The sequence below is a fragment of the Egretta garzetta genome, unplaced genomic scaffold (genome assembly GCF_000687185.1).
Source record: "Egretta garzetta isolate BGI_Z169 unplaced genomic scaffold, ASM68718v1 scaffold389, whole genome shotgun sequence".
In the NCBI taxonomy this organism is placed as follows: Eukaryota; Metazoa; Chordata; class Aves; order Pelecaniformes; family Ardeidae; genus Egretta; species Egretta garzetta.
In genome coordinates, this window is record NW_009260766.1 from 116,418 (window position 1) to 135,038 (window position 18,621).

The window sequence follows — 18,621 nt, forward strand, 5'->3', positions numbered from 1 at the left end:
AAGATTTTATTCTCTCCTCCCCATTGGCAGGCTATGTCCAGCCACTTCCCAGGAAGCAGGGCTTCAGTATGCGTAGTGGTTGCTCCAGAAGACAAATGTCATAAAAAAAAATGAATCCTGCTCCCCCCCCACCCTTTCCCTTAGCTTTTATATTTGATCCCACGTCATATGGTATGGAATATCCCTTTAATCAGTAGGGGTCAGCTGCCTTGGCTACGTCCCCTCCCAAGATCTTGCCCACACCCAGCCCACTGGTGGTGGCGGTGGGAATGTTGGAGACACAGCCTTGATACTCTACAAGCACTGCTCAGCAGTAGCCAAAACACCTTTCTAGCTACCACTAGAAAGCACAGCACTATGAGGGCTGCTATGGGGAAAATTAACTCCATCTCAGCCTGACCCAATACACTTCCTTTTTTTCCTTTTTAAAATATTCGTCTTCTGAAAAAATTCATGGCAGCTAATAAAACTTCAGTCAAAGCTAGATAATGTGCAGAGTGGTAGCTGACAAGTGGCTACTATACGCGTCACAGAAGCAGAAACGGTGCAGGCATCTGATCTAAATCATTCAGGGTGCTACATGCAATTTTTGAATGTTTTGTTCTTCCAAGCTTTTGGAAAAATGTGGCACAGTAAGTTTAAGGATCATCAATGACTAGATTAGAAGAAACATTGTCACCAGAATTAAGCTTCTGCTAGCTTTCCTGAAGAGAATTTGCAGCTGAATTTGTTCCTTAACACAGAGGATAGCAGCCTCCCTGCATGCGTTTTAAGCACTGTAAAATCCTTCGTCCAGCAAGGGTGGAAGGGGAAGAAACTGCACTATGTATCTTTGATTATTGGTAATTAAGGCAGAAGGAAGGAGTATGGAAAGACTGACTGTCCATAATTCTGAACCAGGGCAGTGGAAAAAGTAGGATTTTTTGGCAATGACACATAATTGATAGATCATGCACATCTTGGCTCTGCAGGGAGCTTTTATTGAACATACAGATTCTTTAATACCTGAAGAAACTTACCAGTTTGTGTAGAAATAATGCAGATCAGTCCTTCTAACTCTTTGAGGTCTAAGTGTTGCCCGCTTTCTGCGAATGTCTCTTTTCTCAACAGTCTTTTAAATTTATTGTGTAGCAAGCAAAAAGGAACAGGGAATGCCATGATGATTCTCAAGCAGCCCAGATGGCCGAGGATGAGGTAACAGGCCAGATGCAAGCTTTTTGCATTTGCATTTGTTTTTCTTGGAAGTCAGAAAGTGTCCTCTTAGCCAGCGGTGTGTGGAGGCCCAGGTGATGTCAGGCAGCATTCCAAAGGCATGGAAAAAGGAGACAAATCCTCTTTAAAGATAAGTTTAAGCAGGAGAGCCTGCTGCTTTTCTATTGCTTCCAGAACCAGCACCATTTCCTGGCACAGTTACCGGCACTGGTAATTAAAACCATGTTTGTCACATGTCTTGGCTTCATAACTTCTTGCAAGAGTTACGTGGCTAAGGAAAGCAAAAAGTTCATAGCAATAGGTTTTCTGTCTCTCGCCTCCCCCTCTTCTGCAGGCACACTTGTGCGTTTCTGTGCCTGATGCTTCTGGATGATAGTGACTCTGAAACTGTAATAGCTCCTGTCAAACATATAAACATCATATCATCTTTTAAAAGCAGAATATGATTTCTTATTTTAGTCTTTCTATCAGATCCTTCATAAGACAGAAGCATAGTCTTCTCTGACAGTCATTCTGATACTAACACTATTCATGCAAAAACCTCCATAGGAGATGGTCCGCTCTGAAGAGACTTAACACATAGGAAATAGTATTAAACAGGCAACACGTACCACTCTGCTTGCATTTGAAACAGGTGATAAGAAGTCGAGGTAAATTTCACTATTAAAATTATACTAAGTCTTATTCTATCACCAAGTGTTACCTCAGTTCCTCTCTCACCTACGAACAAGCCTTCCCTGTTACAGTGCTTGCTTCAGAATCCATCAAAGGAAGTTTTCCATCCCACAGGTTCTGTGCTAGCTGTGCGTCAGGAACAGGCTGAGCATCCTCCTAATCCTGGAACTGGCATGGAAAAGGCTGTTGGATACCGTCATTACCCTCACTGTAAATAAGAACTTTTAATACCATCTAGAAAGAAAATGGAAATTCCCTCTAACCTCAATTTGGCAAGAGTTTGTTATGATATCACCTGCTATGTTTCTGTTCACCTTCTAGATCCTGGGTGCCTGCCAGTTAAAGCAGCAGACTGTTCCTGCAATATTCTGAAGCAAAGTGGATTATATTTTAATGAAAAAACCACCAGCTGAACACCTGTTGAAATCAGGGAGAATCTCTCCCATTTGTCTAACCTATTTGCATTAAGAGAGTAAATCAAGTTTTGTTTGATTTACCAAGTGCAAAACCCCATACAAAAACACCTACTTCAATTTAAGGATGACTTACCGTAGCGTATTTTAAACCTGTTTAATCTACTCTCAGTTTACATAATCCAGACTGAAACAAGCCATTTCAAAACCGAAGTAAAATGGCCAAGCAACGCATTTAAGTCAGTTTTAAACCAAATCTTAGGTTACATTAGCTCACTTTTCTCCCGTACACAAGCATTTCAGCAAGTTTAGAACACATGCAGTTCTGGAAAAATAGGGGAAGGTGGATAGAGTGGTGAAAGGTACAATTTGCCTTTAACTACAACATTATAGGCTTGAGAAGTGTTAAAAAAATAGTACTTTTAATATTCACAGTGTTGATATTTTGATACTTTCAATCTGGAAGAAGTATAAACCATTTATCCTGAAGAGAATGCCATACAGGCCTGTAAGCAGGCAAAGAAATAAAAGGAAGAAAAGCAAAAAAAGGTATTGCACTACTTTTACTCAGTTCACCCTTATATAAATTTTAGAGCAACTTTGAAAGAATTAAATGCATTGTAAAGAAAATGTACACACATGCCTAAAGCAAAATTTACTGATTATCTAAAGCATAATATATTTTTCTTAAACTAGAATGGAAAATACAGTGAACAGGTACACAAAAGGAGTGGTGGGAGGAAACATTGTTGACTCCAGAGGAGCTGCAACATTGCAGTTCAGCACCACAGTTGTCTTACCAAGCTACAATCTCAGAAGGCCAAAGAGATCCCCCCCCCCTTTACATTATCAGTGTTACAGCCACCCTTAATAATGCATCTTTGTTTTGCTGTGGTACACCTCAGTAAGTGTATTACCTTATAGAAGTAGAGATATAACCACAGAAAACTGTTCCCTCAGACTTACGACTTCTAATAAGAGAAAAGGAAGCTGCTGTTCTTTTCTTGAACTTGAGAGTTAAAGGATTTAGAACTCTCAACTGGCACTCTACTTGGGAAGCCAGTGGATATCACAGTAACGTATTCTCTTGTCATTGCATCTCACTATGTCTGCGCTCGTCAGTAGGGCGGACAATGATCAGAATGCTTCTCACATGGAACAATGAGGCTGTAACATTTAACATTTGTGTGCTTTTCCAGAGTGATGATATATACCTCAGGGAATTACAGGACAGGAGAAGGATTTACTGTGCTGTGGCAGTACTAATTATCCCTTACATAACTGGTTTTGCACCTTCTTCCAGTCATTCCTAATGACACAGAAGGAGACCATCATGTAAATAAAACATCAGTATGGTGGCAGAAACAAGCAGCCAGTGAAAAAGGCTCTGGAGGCTTTCACACTCTCCTATTTCCACAGGCGATGGTTGGCAATGGATTCTTTCCTTCAAAGCTTAACGCCTGCTTGTCTTGAAGAGGATTTTTAGAAAAGCTGTGTGGGTGCTGGGATAGGATACTATATGCATGCTCTAGGCTTTGTAAAGCAACCCACTTCCTCAGCTGAAAAGGCCAAGAATACAGCTGAGCAGTTACAAACAGCCAGAAATACCTCCCTGTCAACGTCTTCAGATTAAGGAAGGGGGCTTGTCACAAGGGCTAGTGGAGAAATTGATGGAATGAGAGCAGGAACATCAATGGCATCTAAAAGCTAGTTTGAGTGTTGTTCTCTGCAAAGATCCGCAGCATCTCCTGGTTTTACATATCCTTCACCTTCTGCTATATGAGGGTTCTTATTAACCACCTGGTTCTTCTGCACATTAGAAGAAAGAAGCTACACAGCTGGCAGCAAGACCATAAAGAGAAGACAGGACTGTGCTACAATGAGCATGTTGGACATGTATCATTTCCTTGTGATACAGGTCCTAATCCCACTCTTCCAAGCATGGAAACCACATGCTTCCATGCACAGGTGGATTTTTGTTATTTCTACATCTCTTCTGCAGACTCTGCTCAGAAATAACCAGTTGGTCCTGTCTCAAAAATGTATATGTAGCAAAGGAGTAAGAGTGACAGGCTAAATAGTCACTGCTCTTCAGAATTCTCTTGTATCATAAAAGTGCTTTGGGAATTCTTGCAGGAAGAGAGATTTTGCTCCCATTCCTTAGTTCCAAGGAGCAAGAAACATGACAAATCAGCAGTCAAAGATCCAATAGCTGCTTCCTTCATCTTTGTTAATTCCTACTGTTGATCACTCCCATCCCCAGAGACAGCTTTCCGCTCCAGTCAAGATCAGTCAGAGTCAGTCAGTCATCACAGAGAAAATCAGTTAATGCTCGTGGCTGGAATTATTTGATAAACTGGACTCCATCTCTTAAACAGTGAAGGGAAGATTCCACGTGGCTGACTGCCAAGAAACATGCACTCATTCACAAAATAACCTTGAAAGAACCGCTTTAAACCTCAAGTTGCCCAGTGAGACCTACGCCAGCTTTCCCTGTTAAGTGCACATATTCGTCCTGAAATGTGAATCACTAAGCCTGCAGAGATTCCATTTAATTAGCAAAAAACCACGTCCAAGTAGTGAAGGATTAAAGGGATTATGCACTTGGAAAGCACAGTAAAAAATTAAAGTCTGCTTTGTGAGCCATTCATTTACTGCCTATGCTAAGTGGGACGTTTAAATGCCAATGATAATTAGGATGCCTCTTTAATTAGCCAGTGACTCCTGCCCACGCACTGAACTTCTACAGAACTATCTGAAATTTGTCCTCTAAGATCAGTTGTGGATATTAGAGTGATAAGTGATCCTAAGCCTCTGTGGTTGTTGTGGTTTAACCCAGCAGGCAGCTGAACACCACAGAGCTGCTCGCTCACTCCCCCATCCCTCAGTGGGATGGGGGAGAGAATCAGAAAGAAGTCAACTCCATGGGTTGAGATGACAGTTTAATAAAACAGCAGAGGAAATGAGTAACAACAGTAATGGTAAGAGAATATACAGAATATACAAAACAAGTGATGCACAATGCAATTGCTCACCATCCACCAACCGACATCCAGCCGCCCACAAGCAGCGTTCACTCTCCCCCTGAGCATACGGTCTGGAATAGCCCTTTGGCCAGTTGGGGTCGGCTGTCCTGGCCATGCCCCCTCCCGGCTCCTTGGTCCCCTGGCAGAGCATGTGAAGCTGAAAAAGTCCTTGCCTGGTGTAAGCAGGACTTAGCAACAACTAAAACATCGGTGTGTTATCAACATTGTTCTCGTACTAAATCCAAAACACAGTGCTGTGCCAGCTACTAGGAAGAAAATTAACTCTATCTCAGCCGAAACCAAGACAGTGGTAAAACCAGGAAGAACATGTACACACCAAATGTGAAAATCTGGACAGAAAAACTAAAGGAAAGCATAAGGACACCTCTGACAAAATTGTCTTTTTTCCATGTCCACTGAAGATGCAAGCCCTTGTCCTCTTGCTCTTTTAGGTAACGAAACAGGGCACCATCTTCAAAGACAGCAAAATTTTAATAAGTTCCCCAGAAGACGGTTTGTAACAAGAAACTAATGAGGCAGAGCACCATGCAATTAACAGAGTATGAAGTAGTCTCAAGAAGGGGAATCTGGAAGACCACTCTTATGCCTCATCCATCTTTTGCAATTTGCTGCTTTAGTGTTTCTGCACTTCTTCACTTTGAGCTGGAAAAAGCTCAAGACAACAGCCTGGCCTGCCCACCCCATCATCCAAACTACAAAGAGAAGAATCAGCAGGGTATTGCTGCTTCTCTTTTTGACATTAGTAGTGCCATCTGTTTAAAAGTTGCATTTGAAGCCTTAGAATACAGATAGTAAAGCTGAAGTTAGTTCCCTTAAATCCTTGTCTGGTATAGATGTCTGTGTGGCAGGCTCTAGGTCAATGATTTGTACGGAAAAACCCTCAATCTACTTAAAAAATAATGAATAGTCTAAGCTTAAGAACAGGCAAGAGTGAAAATGTCATAGTATGCAGCAGGATTAGCTTGATAGTTTCTTAGTACAACCTAAATTAAACCTCAGGAAGACTGCACTATTGTTCTAGAAAGAAAAATATAATATCTACTGCTGATAAAACTATGACTACACTTATATTCTATATAACAACAGTACTTATGCAAAAGTCCAAAGATACCCTAGTGTAGGAAAACAACTGTGAATATACAGGAATAAAAGGCACACACGATCCACAGTTGCAGAAGAAGGCAGGTTATTAGATAGTACTATAAACAAAAATGGCCAAACAAAAAGTAATAATTCAATTATGTTTAGTAAGCTCTGTATGTCTGTACTAGAATATATACAGATAGAAGAGTACTGTTAAGCCTGCGTAATGGTTGCCTGTTTTTCTAATGGGTCATGCTCCCTAATCATCCACAATGAACACAAGCTTGTGCATTTGTGAGCCTGGTTTTATAGCAAATCAGTTGCCTCTGACAGAAGATGCAAGCATGGCTGTTCCCATAATTTGTAGCAAAAACTGCTATAGACACATCGCATGCACGAAATTTGACTCCTCTTCAAGACAATCCCCCAAACTATCTCAGCAAGTATTGCTTCCTGATATATCCTCTACACCACATATGCATCTTCACGCCAAGCCCAGGACCTGCAGCCTGTGCTTTTGCTCTGGCAGACAGACACAAATTGATTTAATTAAATCATAATAAAATAAAAGTTGTATGATCTGTGCTGAGATAGTGAAAAAAAAAAAAAAAAAAAAAAGATCTAGCAGTTTTACAAGAACCCCCTGCAATGTCACGATGTAGAACAACCTATAGTTTTTATTACCTTGTCAGAGCATAGGGCTATTCCTTCATACTCTTCACCTCTACAATGAGCAAGGGTTCAGTTTCAATGTCTATCATCTACCCAAATTAAAACTGATTTCTGAATAATGCCGTTGTTATGAAATACATAAAAAGCAGTATTTGGTTCCTACTAGTTATTTAAACATTTTCAGAAAAAAGCTATCAACACGATACACCGTATTTTCAGTTACATAGGACCATAGCTGATGGGAATCATCCAAGCTAATCATCCTGAGAACAAATATAGCAACATTACTGGATATTTAGTTTGGCAACTATTCCCCACTGCTAAGTTCATCCCTACAGATGCTATCAGACAACCTGGGAACCAACAGGGACAGGACCAAGACTTACTCAAAATTAGGATCTCTTGAGACCAGAACTGCAGGGAGGCAGAGATGTGAACAAGCTCATGTGTTCAAGGACGGAGGGGAAGAGAAAGCAATGCTAAGCTCCATGGGTCTATTTGCTGAGGACGTCCATTTTCTCACCAAACTAGAAGACAATTAGTTTAAAAAAAAAAAAAAAAAAAAAAAAAAGGAATCATCCAAGCTAATCATCCTGAGAACAAATATAGCAACATTACTGGATATTTAGTTTGGCAACTATTCCCCACTGCTAAGTTCATCCCTACAGATGCTATCAGACAACCTGGGAACCAACAGGGACAGGACCAAGACTTACTCAAAATTAGGATCTCTTGAGACCAGAACTGCAGGGAGGCAGAGATGTGAACAAGCTCATGTGTTCAAGGACGGAGGGGAAGAGAAAGCAATGCTAAGCTCCATGGGTCTATTTGCTGAGGACGTCCATTTTCTCACCAAACTAGAAGACAATTAGTTTAAAAAAAAAAAAAAAGAAAATAAAAAAGCAGCTTTATTTGGTATGTTCATTAATTCATACACTATAAATACAAGCAACTACCTTGCGCCTACGCAGCCACAAAGGCTCCAGCAGCACCCAGTGTCACCCTCTGTTCCCTGTCCATGGTCCTGTGCTGAAGCTGAAACAAGGACCGAGTCCTGCAAGTACCTTCCGAAACCCTCCCTCTAAAAGCTCCTTCTTTCTTTCCACTCCCTACACTTCCACCTACAGCAAACAGACAGACAAGGCTGAGCGTTGCAGACAGAGGAACAGTGCCAGGAATGTAACAAGAGCACAAGCAGGAAGGGAGAAAAAAGGCAAACTAGTACATGGAACCGAACAAGGCGTAAGAAAGGACTAATGAAGGGGCTGCTACATACGACCCCCATGAAGGTCAAAAGCCTGCACAAAATGCTTTAGCTGTGGTGTCAGAGTGATAAACCAGATAACAATGGCAGGCCTTCCAAGCTTCTTAACATGAGAAGAAGCCTTGACTGCTTCTAGAAATGCCAGGACAGCAAGGGCATTAGGAGAAGGAAAAAGATGGTAATAGTAAATGAAAAAGCAGAGTAGATCATGCCACTCTCTGTGCAAGAACCATTCAAGAGTGAAGACTCTGTCCTGACCCAATTGTCTGCTTTAATTTGATCCACATAATTGTTGAGGTGCTCTTTAGTAGACTGAGCTTCTGATGCAGTTCCAACAGCAGGAGTGATGCTGACTCCTGTCAGTGAAACTGCTCAAGAAAAACTAATGCCCAAGGAATACATTGTATGGATACTTCCTCCTGAGTAGAAGTCCCTTGACTTTATTTAATCATTCTTCAAAAAAGGTAAGAGAGTTCTTTAGCTGAGCAATGTATACATATGCAAGAAGGGAAGAGAAGTAAAACTTCTTCAGAAGAGAAAAATGGGAAACACCACCCCCCACCAAAGCAAACCCAACACTACACAGTTCCTTTTCCCCAAGGTAGTTACCTTTTATAAGTCCTAAGCCTGTACCCCACCACCTGGTCCAGTGGACTTGGCCCCAGTGCCAACTCCCTGGGCACCCTGGCCTTTCTCAGCACCACTTCCCAGGGCATCCATTCCACTGCTAGCTCCCTTAAACCCACTGGGGGCCAAAGCCACCATGAGCAGAGAGAGAAGGCTTCTTTTCTTTGAAATGTAGTCTGAAAAAACAAGGTACCTGTTACTGGTTGAGGCACTCTGGCTAGCTGTTAAAAAATACAGCCACCCAAAAGTTAATCTAGCTCTATTCAGAAAACCAAACTGTATTCACCTACCCCAGTTCTTTCTCAACAGTTCTCTCCTCTCGTGCTCCCCACATCAGGAAGGAAAGGATTGGTGTGCTGTGTCTAGGATCAGAGCTGATTTGGACCACTCTGGATTATTGGAAGGTCTCTAAAAATCCAGTACTTTGCTTTGAAAGTGTCTCACAACAGACTTCTCTGCAACAAAGCAGCCTAAATTCACAACTTTTACTGGTTCCAAGTGCAGCAGTGTTGCAGAAGCAAATGTGCACCTCTGAAGAAAATGAGCCCAAGTCTCCAGACAGCTCTATAGCTGGGACTGATGAAATAAGAGCGTAAGTATGGACAGTCACTGACTAACAGCCTATACCTTTCAGCAAGGCTGCTTTGTACTACTTTCTGTGCAGTGCGCTGACCAGAAAAAGGAGATAAAGAAGTGGGTTTTATTCTGCTTTTGTCCAGATCATAATTTCTTATTAGGGCTGAACAGATTATTTGGGGTACCTTGGGAGGGCAGGAGAAAGGTAAAGAGAAAGCTCCATTCTTGCTGCAGAAGCATTCCTCTCTTTCCTTATACCATCCACTCCCATAATTTAAGTTTTAAAAATAAACTGTAATTGCATAGTTAGTTCCATTACATTTTTTGTGGAAGAAACCTTATTTTGAGATCTGGTCTCTGTTCCTCTGTTTGCGGCTGCCTTATCCAGAATCCGATTCCCATAAGATACTGAGGTGCTGTATTTCCAAGTTCCAGTCATGCCAGACTTACTTTCCTTCACGTCAAACACTGTGAGGCTTCAGTTTGCTAATTCTGTAGTGCTGAGAGGACAGGGGAATTAAGGACCAGTTTGTCAAGCTTCACTTGGAGAATATACCCAGACTACAGTGTGCCAGCCCAGCAGGGCCAAAAATCAAGAGGGTTTTTTTTCCCCCCTTAAACTGGTGGAAACTATACTACAAAGGAGCAATGTTTTGGCAGCTGTATCCTGCACTATGGAATTTTAGACCGCTTGCCTATTCTGTAGCAAAATAAAATACCTCCAGAAAGGCCTACAGACCTGCCATCTTCATTTACGCAGAGGTACGTGTTCAGTTAGGCACACGTACTCACCTATGCACCTTCAGCCCACCACAGAACAAGAAAACCTAGGTCAGAACACCTCAGGGATCTTACGTAACTTTGGGAGAAATTCAGAAGATAGAAATACTACTGTGCGTACCCAAATACACCATATAGTGCTATTTGGTTATACAGAACACACACCACACGTGCGACATTACAGTTTGTGCACAGTGGGCAGAAGAAGCACCTTCAAAAAAGAAAGTTAAGAGCAAGTGCCCAGGTTATGGTTAGTTTTTTCCTTTGATCCACTCAATGTCCCAACAGGCTACTTGCAGTGCACTCCAAAATGCAGAGTATACATATGGCAATATGAGGCAGTGGCAGGAAAAAAACCTTACTGCACACATATGATCTCACATGGCAGCTATTTCAAGTATGCAAAATAATCATGTTATGAAGCAGAATAATTAGCTAAAATGATAAATTTTAAAGTTAGCTTTCTTAGGTACTAATGAGGACAGATATCTGCTAAACAAGCAGTGACAGCAAAGCAAAAGTCCCCAAACCCCTAAATGATATACTAGACCCTAGCAGGGAAGTAAATAACACCATGCATATTTTTTCCTCTCGCACCATTCAGCATGTATAACTCATCGAAGCAAGATGTTAAGTTAAAAATTCCTGTAAAATTCAAGGAAGAGCTGGATATTTATATAACAATAAGCTCCTCTACAATTACAGTGTCGATACAAAAACATTCTACCACACACCTCTCCACATGCAAAAATTCAAGCCAAAAAGTTACACTAAAAGTTATATCCTAGGAAAAAGGTCTCCACACAAACACTACTGCTAAATCCTGTCTTCTCTGAAATTCCTGCTTCTGCCAACTGTCACAGTTCTTGACGGAAATAACTTGTGCTTATTTATCATAAAGCACTTGAAAATGGGGCAAAGAACTTCTGTCTTATAGATTAGATTTCATCCTTACTATTTTACTCAGAAGGTGGATGATTTTGGGGGGTGTTTTTGGTTGGTTTTATTGTGCCTTTTTTTTTTTTTTTTTAAAAAAGAAGTTTTCTTGACTTCATGAGCAACTTTTTCTTCATGAGCCATCACTTCAAACCAAGAATAGTTGTTTCTTCTAGTAATTAAGGATAACCTTTTATGATAGGGTAACATATACTTAATATTCGGTGCATGCTCAGTAATTTATCTGGACTACTGCTGCCCTGTTATTTTAAACTGAAGCACTTGAAATAAAGTCTATTGGAATAAATAAGAACTTAAAGTTTTCACAAAAAATTGCAGCTTTGATAAAAACTAAAATAGTTTCTTGCAAATCAGTTTCCAAGTTTTCAAAGAGCAATTCACCCATGTGTTCAGGGTTTTGTACTTTTGCTTAGGATGAGCTGTTTCTTTGCTTTGCATGATGACGTGTGCACTGTCCCCTGAAGTCCGTTGACATTTTGGTAGAGGAAAGAGGGTCTAAGTGACAACTTCAAATCTGAGTAAAGGCAATAAGCTGCAGGCACAATGCCCAACTTCCACATGACGCACTTCATGATGGCTCTAAGAGGCTGAGTGTTCCTTGAGAGAAGACAAAGGACACAAGTTGCTTGTGAAGAGTGCTTCATTAGCTTTCCTTGGAGGCTGCTCAGAGCAAATATTGATAATGCTATTGTCATTGATAGTTCACTGAAGGAGAAGCGTTTGTACAGAGCATCCAGCACCAACAGTGAGATCATGCATCAAATCAGACCTAATTACTGTCTGCAGTTTTGGAAGAGTGGCATGACTCAGATGAGGAGAGAGAATTCCTCTCTAGCTACTTATGTCTCCCGTAGAAGGAAAGAGGCATATGAAATGTATTAGGTTAATTCTGTAGAGAAATTCTTTTGTCATATCCACTCGCTTCAGCAAAGAGAAGTCCAGAGAAACAGGATTTGCAGTTCAGACACCTGCAGCATCTATAAGTTGATACTAGACCTCTCTGTACACAGAGGAAGATAGAAAAGTTCAGGTTGGAAGGACCTCTGAAAGTCCTCTCTGGCCTCTCCCCCTCCCCACCTCTGCACTCAAAGCAGGGCATCTGAACTTACATGAGGCTGCTCAGGGCCTTGTCAGGCTTAGTTTTTAAATTCTGTCCCATCCCATCCTTGAAGCTGGTCAAGCCTGACTGGACACAGTCCTGGACAAACTGCTCTGGATGACCCTGTTTTGAGCAGGTGGGGTTAAGACTAGAGGATTTCCAGAGGTGCCTTGGGACCTCAATCATTCTGGAATTCACAGAGCTTTTCTGGACAACTCGTTAACCACCCATGTGTGGGGCAGGCTCTCTTTGAAGTAGCCCTGCAGCAGAAATACATCTGTTCTATATGACCAACGTGGCTTATTTGAAGTTAGTCCTAGGAACCACAGAATTTATAATAAAAAAATTACTCTTCAACAGGAAATGTTGATAAAGGAAAAAGGAAGCTGATAAATTCACTCCTTTTGCAACCTACAATTATCACACGATTTCACACAATTTCAGCATAGAAAACTCTAGTAACATTAGTTGGATTTCATAGTATTTTGAAGAGCATTTGAAGGCATAAACATTTTATTAGAGAGGCTGGAAAGAAAATTACCCAACCTCAATTTATTTTGAACCTGAACAGGCATGATCTTCTCACCACCTAAAGTAAACAGAATAGTCAAAAACTTTTTTTATTTTCAAGGCTGTACCCTGTTAGATATGATGCTTCACAGTCTGGACCAGTCCAGTCAGTCCTTGTGCTTTGATATGAAAAATGAAACTGTAAGTAGAGAGGACAAAATGTGCTAGATGGAGGGAAATAAAGACTTAAGTTATGAGATTACATACAGCAACTACCATGTTAGCATTAAATAAAAGCAAAAGGCACACAGGGAAAAACCTAGCTAGCACACACAGAATGAAGCGGTTAGTTCCAACTGAGGGGAAGAGGAGATAAGCGAAATGGAAAACTGTCTCCCAGTCTAGTGAGGGACCTGTGTTTAATATCAACCAAAGTAGTTTATATGTACCAAGCAAGTCTCCAGATGGAAGCTGTACTTTCTCTGCCAAGACAAATCTCTAGGGCAACATTGGATGAGGTCTTCTCAAATAAATAGATGTGGAATTCTACAAGGGGGTGGGGGGAGAAATAAAAATTGAACTCCCCTAACATTCTCTTTGTAAATTAACTAGATGTTTTAGCTCCCCTTCTCTTTTACTTTTTCTGGCACAAGAACCCCAAATACAACACAACACATCCATCCATCTCACAAAAGGAAAAAAAAAAAGTGCATTTCATATCAGATGCTTTGCGTCAAGCCTGCTAGGGCTCATAAATCAGCTGTCTTATTGCCCTGGTCATTTCAACCAACGTCTGACCCTTTTGTTAACTCATGATTTATAACTGGAAGTTTTGGTTTTTTTTTTTTTAATGCCAGATTTATAAACTTTACTGTGCTTGGTTTGATATAATATCCATTTTGTACACCAAGCTGTAAGACAGTAAATTTATTGTCTATGAACTGTTACCTTGAAAAATTACATCAATGCAAAGTGGTTTCCATTTAGAATCAATGGGCAATAAATTCATTGGGTTTTTTTTTTTTTGAAGGGGGGAGAGAACATGATGATATTTATGAGGTCATGAGCGGCTATATAACGGGTGAAACTGGGAGCAGAGGCAACAGACAGGATTTCCAAGTTACAGGGGTAGACAAAGACAAAATATATTCAACACAGCAACAATGCACAAGCTGGTATTCTGCTGTTTCATTATTATCAGCTTCTCCCATCCTCTCTCGTCTCTCCCCATCACCAACGCCAGTGAGATGTCTTATCAACTCTCAGGTAAGAGTCTTTTGATTTAAATGGTCGTAAAGCAGGGGCTGGAGCAATAAAACCAGAAGAGAATCAGGTATGCTTTCCGAGGGGCCTTTGTCTGTGCTGATTGGCTGTAGAAAAAGCAGGACTGTCTTCGGAACACCGGCAGCACAAGTGGCATCATCAGTGGGTGCTAGTCTTGTAAAACGGGGGGGTTGGGTGCCCTAAATATTTCTTCTTGCTGCTTCGAGATCCAGGAGACAAAGGCATCTGAGCCTTCTAGCACTGAACGCGAGCTGGCATATACAGCATCTGTCTTGAAGCAGTATTAGCAGGCATTGGGTAATTTAAAGAAACTTGGCAGTACGGTCTCTCCTCTTGCTACACTTTAAAATGAGCTATATTTAACTGAAGTTGTATTTAAAAAGGGGGAACCTACTGCAAAGATGATTGCAGTTCTACTTAGATCAAAACCAGGCAAGTCTGTCTTACACTACAAAACCAGCAATGTATTGAGCATGCTATTTGTTTGCACTAAGGCAGATTCCATTCAGTGCAGTGAAGGAATAAATCTTTGCTTGAAAAAGCTGTCCTCAAAGTTTGAAATTATACTGTAAGTCAAGCCTGAAATGGCTCAGTAAAAGTGCACAACAGAGTCTGGAAGGTTACCATCATCAGACCTGACCTGTGCTGGAAGAGTTTCTGAATTGAGTTCTGAAAGAACAGGCAAATCAACCCCAAAGTTACTGCATAAAGCTGACTATTAGAAAGTGTCTGTTCTTACCTGCTTTGCAGGTGCAACAGCTGTTATGCTGCTTTATAGGTATCAGTAGTTTCCCTTTTGCTTTGAAAATCATGGACTCATTAAGCCAGCATCTTCTCAAGCCTTCTACTCCGTAACTTGCATTTACAGGCAACCATGACTCAGTATGGATAACATCTATCACATCATAGGGTGAACGAGTTGGCACTAACAATTACTGCATTTGTTTGAAGACATCCATTAGGCTTATTAAATCTTCCTTGCTAATATAAAGAGTCTCCAGGCTTGGTAAAATAGAAGTAGAACTCTGTATTAGAGGGTTGTTTTGGGTTTTTTTAAATCTCAAAGCAAATTTACCTGCTACCAGTGCTCTGAATTAAACAATAATACAAAGCTAGAGATACAAATTGTCACTACATAGCACAGGGAAGTTACAGTATTCTTATTCAGAGTCTTACACCGAAATCCCCACTGTCCTTTGCAATTGTCCTTTTGTAAAGTGAACAAACTAACGACGTGGATGTCCAAGGTCTTCAAGTCCTTGATCTTGGTCCACATTCTTGAAATGCTGGGGGATTATTTTCAGCAGTTTATTTTCTTATTATATTCCCTATTGAGAGCTACACAGTCTCAACATCCTTGCAGGTGAGAGCAACTAAAACTCCACAGTATCATCTAAAAGTACAACTACAAGATTACATCCATCTACAAACTAGAGTTTGATAATAGCACCCTCTCATCGCCCACAGTTTTGCATGGCTGCTATATATTAGCAAAGATGAAATTTACTGCTCAGGTTACAAAAGCCTTACTTACCTCAAATACAACACAAGCCAAGGGCTCCTGTTGGCAACCTGCCTTAGGGCACAGGCTAGCTACGGAATTCTAAGTTCTTTATGGGCATACAAATTAATTCCATCAGGTATCAGCAATCTGTTGTTTCAGTAAAAGTAATAATAACCATACTGGTATGCACATTAAATGAGAGAGGTGATTGAAATGCATAGAGAAGCATAGCTGTTTTAAGATTTCCTACATTTATTTATTTATTCCTGCCCTTCCCCTCGTTTTATTGCATTTAATAGTTGGGGAAGCTGAGCAGGTTAATAGGCCTTGAACCAGAAGTTCTGTCTTTACTCATAGAAAAGCTCCAGCACAGGAACTAGCTGATAAAGAAATGAACTAAAATAAATAATATACAAGGGTGGGTTGTCTACAGCTGGGTACCAGAAAGATTAGGCTGTGAGCAACAGGAGGGGCTGCTGTTCGTCAAAATATTTTCTTAAAGAAAGATCTGCCAGAGAAATGAGAATCTGAGATTAACAGGAAGGTATCTTTTCTCAAAGCTTTGGAAGGAAAAAAACCCACAAACCAAAAAACCCCACCCAACTATCACCTGTTACATTCATTAAATGAGGATGGATGATTGGTGATTTTGTGATCATCTTCAACAGGCAGGGCCAACAGACATGATCAGGAATCATCCCAGACAGATTGAAACAGGGATTCAAAGCAAAAGACTCTTACCACATGCCTGTTTCTCTTGTTTTCCATTTGCAGCTGATGAAGATTCAAGATTAAGTCTGGAGCGGTTGGGCAGCCTAGGCAGCACTTCCCTGCTTCAGTTTCTGCCAGAGCTCTTGGGCACGCTGACTGAAGACAACAAAGCAGGTGAGGATTTACCACAGTGATTTATGGGGCCGTGCCCACGGTTTGCATGTCCAGCTCCCACAGATATTGTGCCCCGACTCCTGGGTATTTACTGAAATACAACATTATGTGTAGGCAACAGACAGCTGTCATTTAGTTAAATGGGACTTTGGGGAAATGTGCTGAGCAGCCGTGCTTGCAGCTCAATACTAGCTGGAAATCTCCAGATGAGTTTAGCAAAACCTCCACAGAGCAAAACTGGGGCAAGGAAAAGATTGGCCTAGAAGGAGCTAGCAGACAAGACAAAGTAGCACAGCCTCTTAAAAAACATCAATACTTGCAGAAAGTGGAGGATCAATAGCAATAGATGGTTTGGGGGGCAACAGATGCCTGCTGAAGAGAACAGTGCAGCTTGCACCTTCAGAGTCCCAGACCCTGTTGGAACAGTGTGTCACAAGAAGAACTGGCTGTGCTGCAGTGAAAGGGTTTTCTGTCTGGCCTTCCGAACATTCCAGTTCAAGACTTCTGCCAGCTACAGCATTATGCCACATGAGAATGACTTGCATAGGGTCATGATTTCTAAATGGTAAAGCATTTCATTATGTCTCTCCTCTACCAGGTCTTAGTCCCAGCAGCTACAACACAAGGGAGAATATCAAAGAGGTAAGTAAATGACCATCTGTCACTGAAACAAGAAAAATAAGACTCCACGTTTTAAACCACACGGAATTGTTACTGAGACATCATGTAAGTTCCACAGACTTCATGGACAGTATAGACTACAGACTAAAGTATGCCACAGTGTTCTCAAAGCTGAAATCACTTAGCAGTTAAATAATCAGGGGAGGAGGGGGAAAAAAAAAAAGGAAAAAAAAAAAAAAAAAAAAAGAGTGAGTGATCCAAAGCATTTCATTCTAAACCCCCACTTTTTTCCCCAGAAAAACAGCTTTCTTAATAAAAGGCCAACTTCCAGCTTCATCAGGCCAGGCCAGCACATTAACCACTATCAGCTGCTCATCATTTTTTTGCATACGCTTCATGGTATTATCAGATCTGTGATGAACCATTAGGTAAATGGAGAACACCATTCCTGTTCACTTGTCTGCTGAATTCAAGAATTAAATACAAAGGCAGAAGACAGTGACTAGTTTTAGTGCCCATCTAAATCAGAGGGGACACTGGGCAGCTGCCCAGTCAGAATACAGGGCTGGTTGGCCAGCTGGGGCAGCGAGGAGTGTACGTTCCTGCTGGGAACATTTGCCATCTGACAGTAACCTCTCTATTGCTGTTTGCACTTCAGACTTTCTATGGAAATCATCCTCGAATTGCTTTGCTGGGCCGCTTCTTGACCAAGGACAGGAAACAGTACAAGAAACGTGGGAATCTTTCAGAGTGCTTCTGGAAATACTGTGTGTAAACCAGAGAAGAAACTCTCCCTGACTTTGGTTGCATAATTTATACAAATGTTTGAAAACATGTATATAGATTTGCTTGATTTAAAATGAGAATGAAGAAACATGAAGACAGCTCCTAACTTTAGACTCTGTGCTACTTGGAAATTAATAAATTCTTGATGTTTTGCAATTATGCTGTGAGCAGTGTAGTATTTTCTTACAGCACAACGGAAAAAAAGTAATATGACAAAGAGAGAAATACGCAACATGAAGAGAACTCAGGCAGGGGAAGCAAGACTCCCATGGGGTCCCGTGAAACCTCCCAGAGGGTGGTGCCTCAGCTGCATCCAAGTCCAGAGGCAAGAGGATTTTCTCCTTTGTCACCTGACATAGATGGGGTGGCAGGAAGAAAGGGACATTCTGCATTCCCTGATGATGCCGAGCTGGTGAGGGATGGCAGCCTAACAGTGCCCAGTCCCCCTCCTGCCATCCCCAAGGCACCACAAAAATAATAAGCACATGTCAGGGTTAAGCATCCGCTCCCACTACCGCTGTAAAGACAGACCCACAAATCTATTTCTGTGCAGCACCTTGCCTACTCCCCAGCTGCCCAAGACAACAGGGTTGCCTGTGCATAGCACAGGCTTTAAGAATTGTGTC

The 18,621-nt window shown here is 41.3% G+C and overlaps 1 protein-coding gene across 1 annotated transcript; it reads left to right on the forward strand.

Annotated features, from left to right (window-relative positions):
* Window positions 1-14,043: 14,043 nt before the first annotated feature.
* Window positions 14,044-18,018, forward strand: UTS2 (urotensin 2). Its single transcript, XM_009646124.2, has 4 exons — window positions 14,044-14,181; window positions 16,478-16,588; window positions 17,187-17,230; window positions 17,868-18,018. The coding sequence occupies exons 1-4, from the start codon at window positions 14,079-14,081 to the stop codon at window positions 17,982-17,984; spliced, it is 375 nt and encodes a 124-aa protein (XP_009644419.1). The 5' UTR covers window positions 14,044-14,078; the 3' UTR covers window positions 17,985-18,018.
* Window positions 18,019-18,621: the final 603 nt, after the last annotated feature.

What these genes read in the sequence shown, in the direction of transcription:
- UTS2 (XM_009646124.2), top strand. Translation starts at nt 14,079, where the DNA reads ATGCACAAGCTGGTATTCTGCTGTTTCATTATTATCAGCTTCTCCCAT. An exon ending in GACTGAAGACAACAAAGCAG is followed by an intron (nt 16,589 to 17,186) that starts GTGAGGATTTAC and finishes CTCCTCTACCAG; the next exon opens with GTCTTAGTCCCAGCAGCTAC. An exon ending in CAAGGGAGAATATCAAAGAG is followed by an intron (nt 17,231 to 17,867) that starts GTAAGTAAATGA and finishes TTTGCACTTCAG; the next exon opens with ACTTTCTATGGAAATCATCC.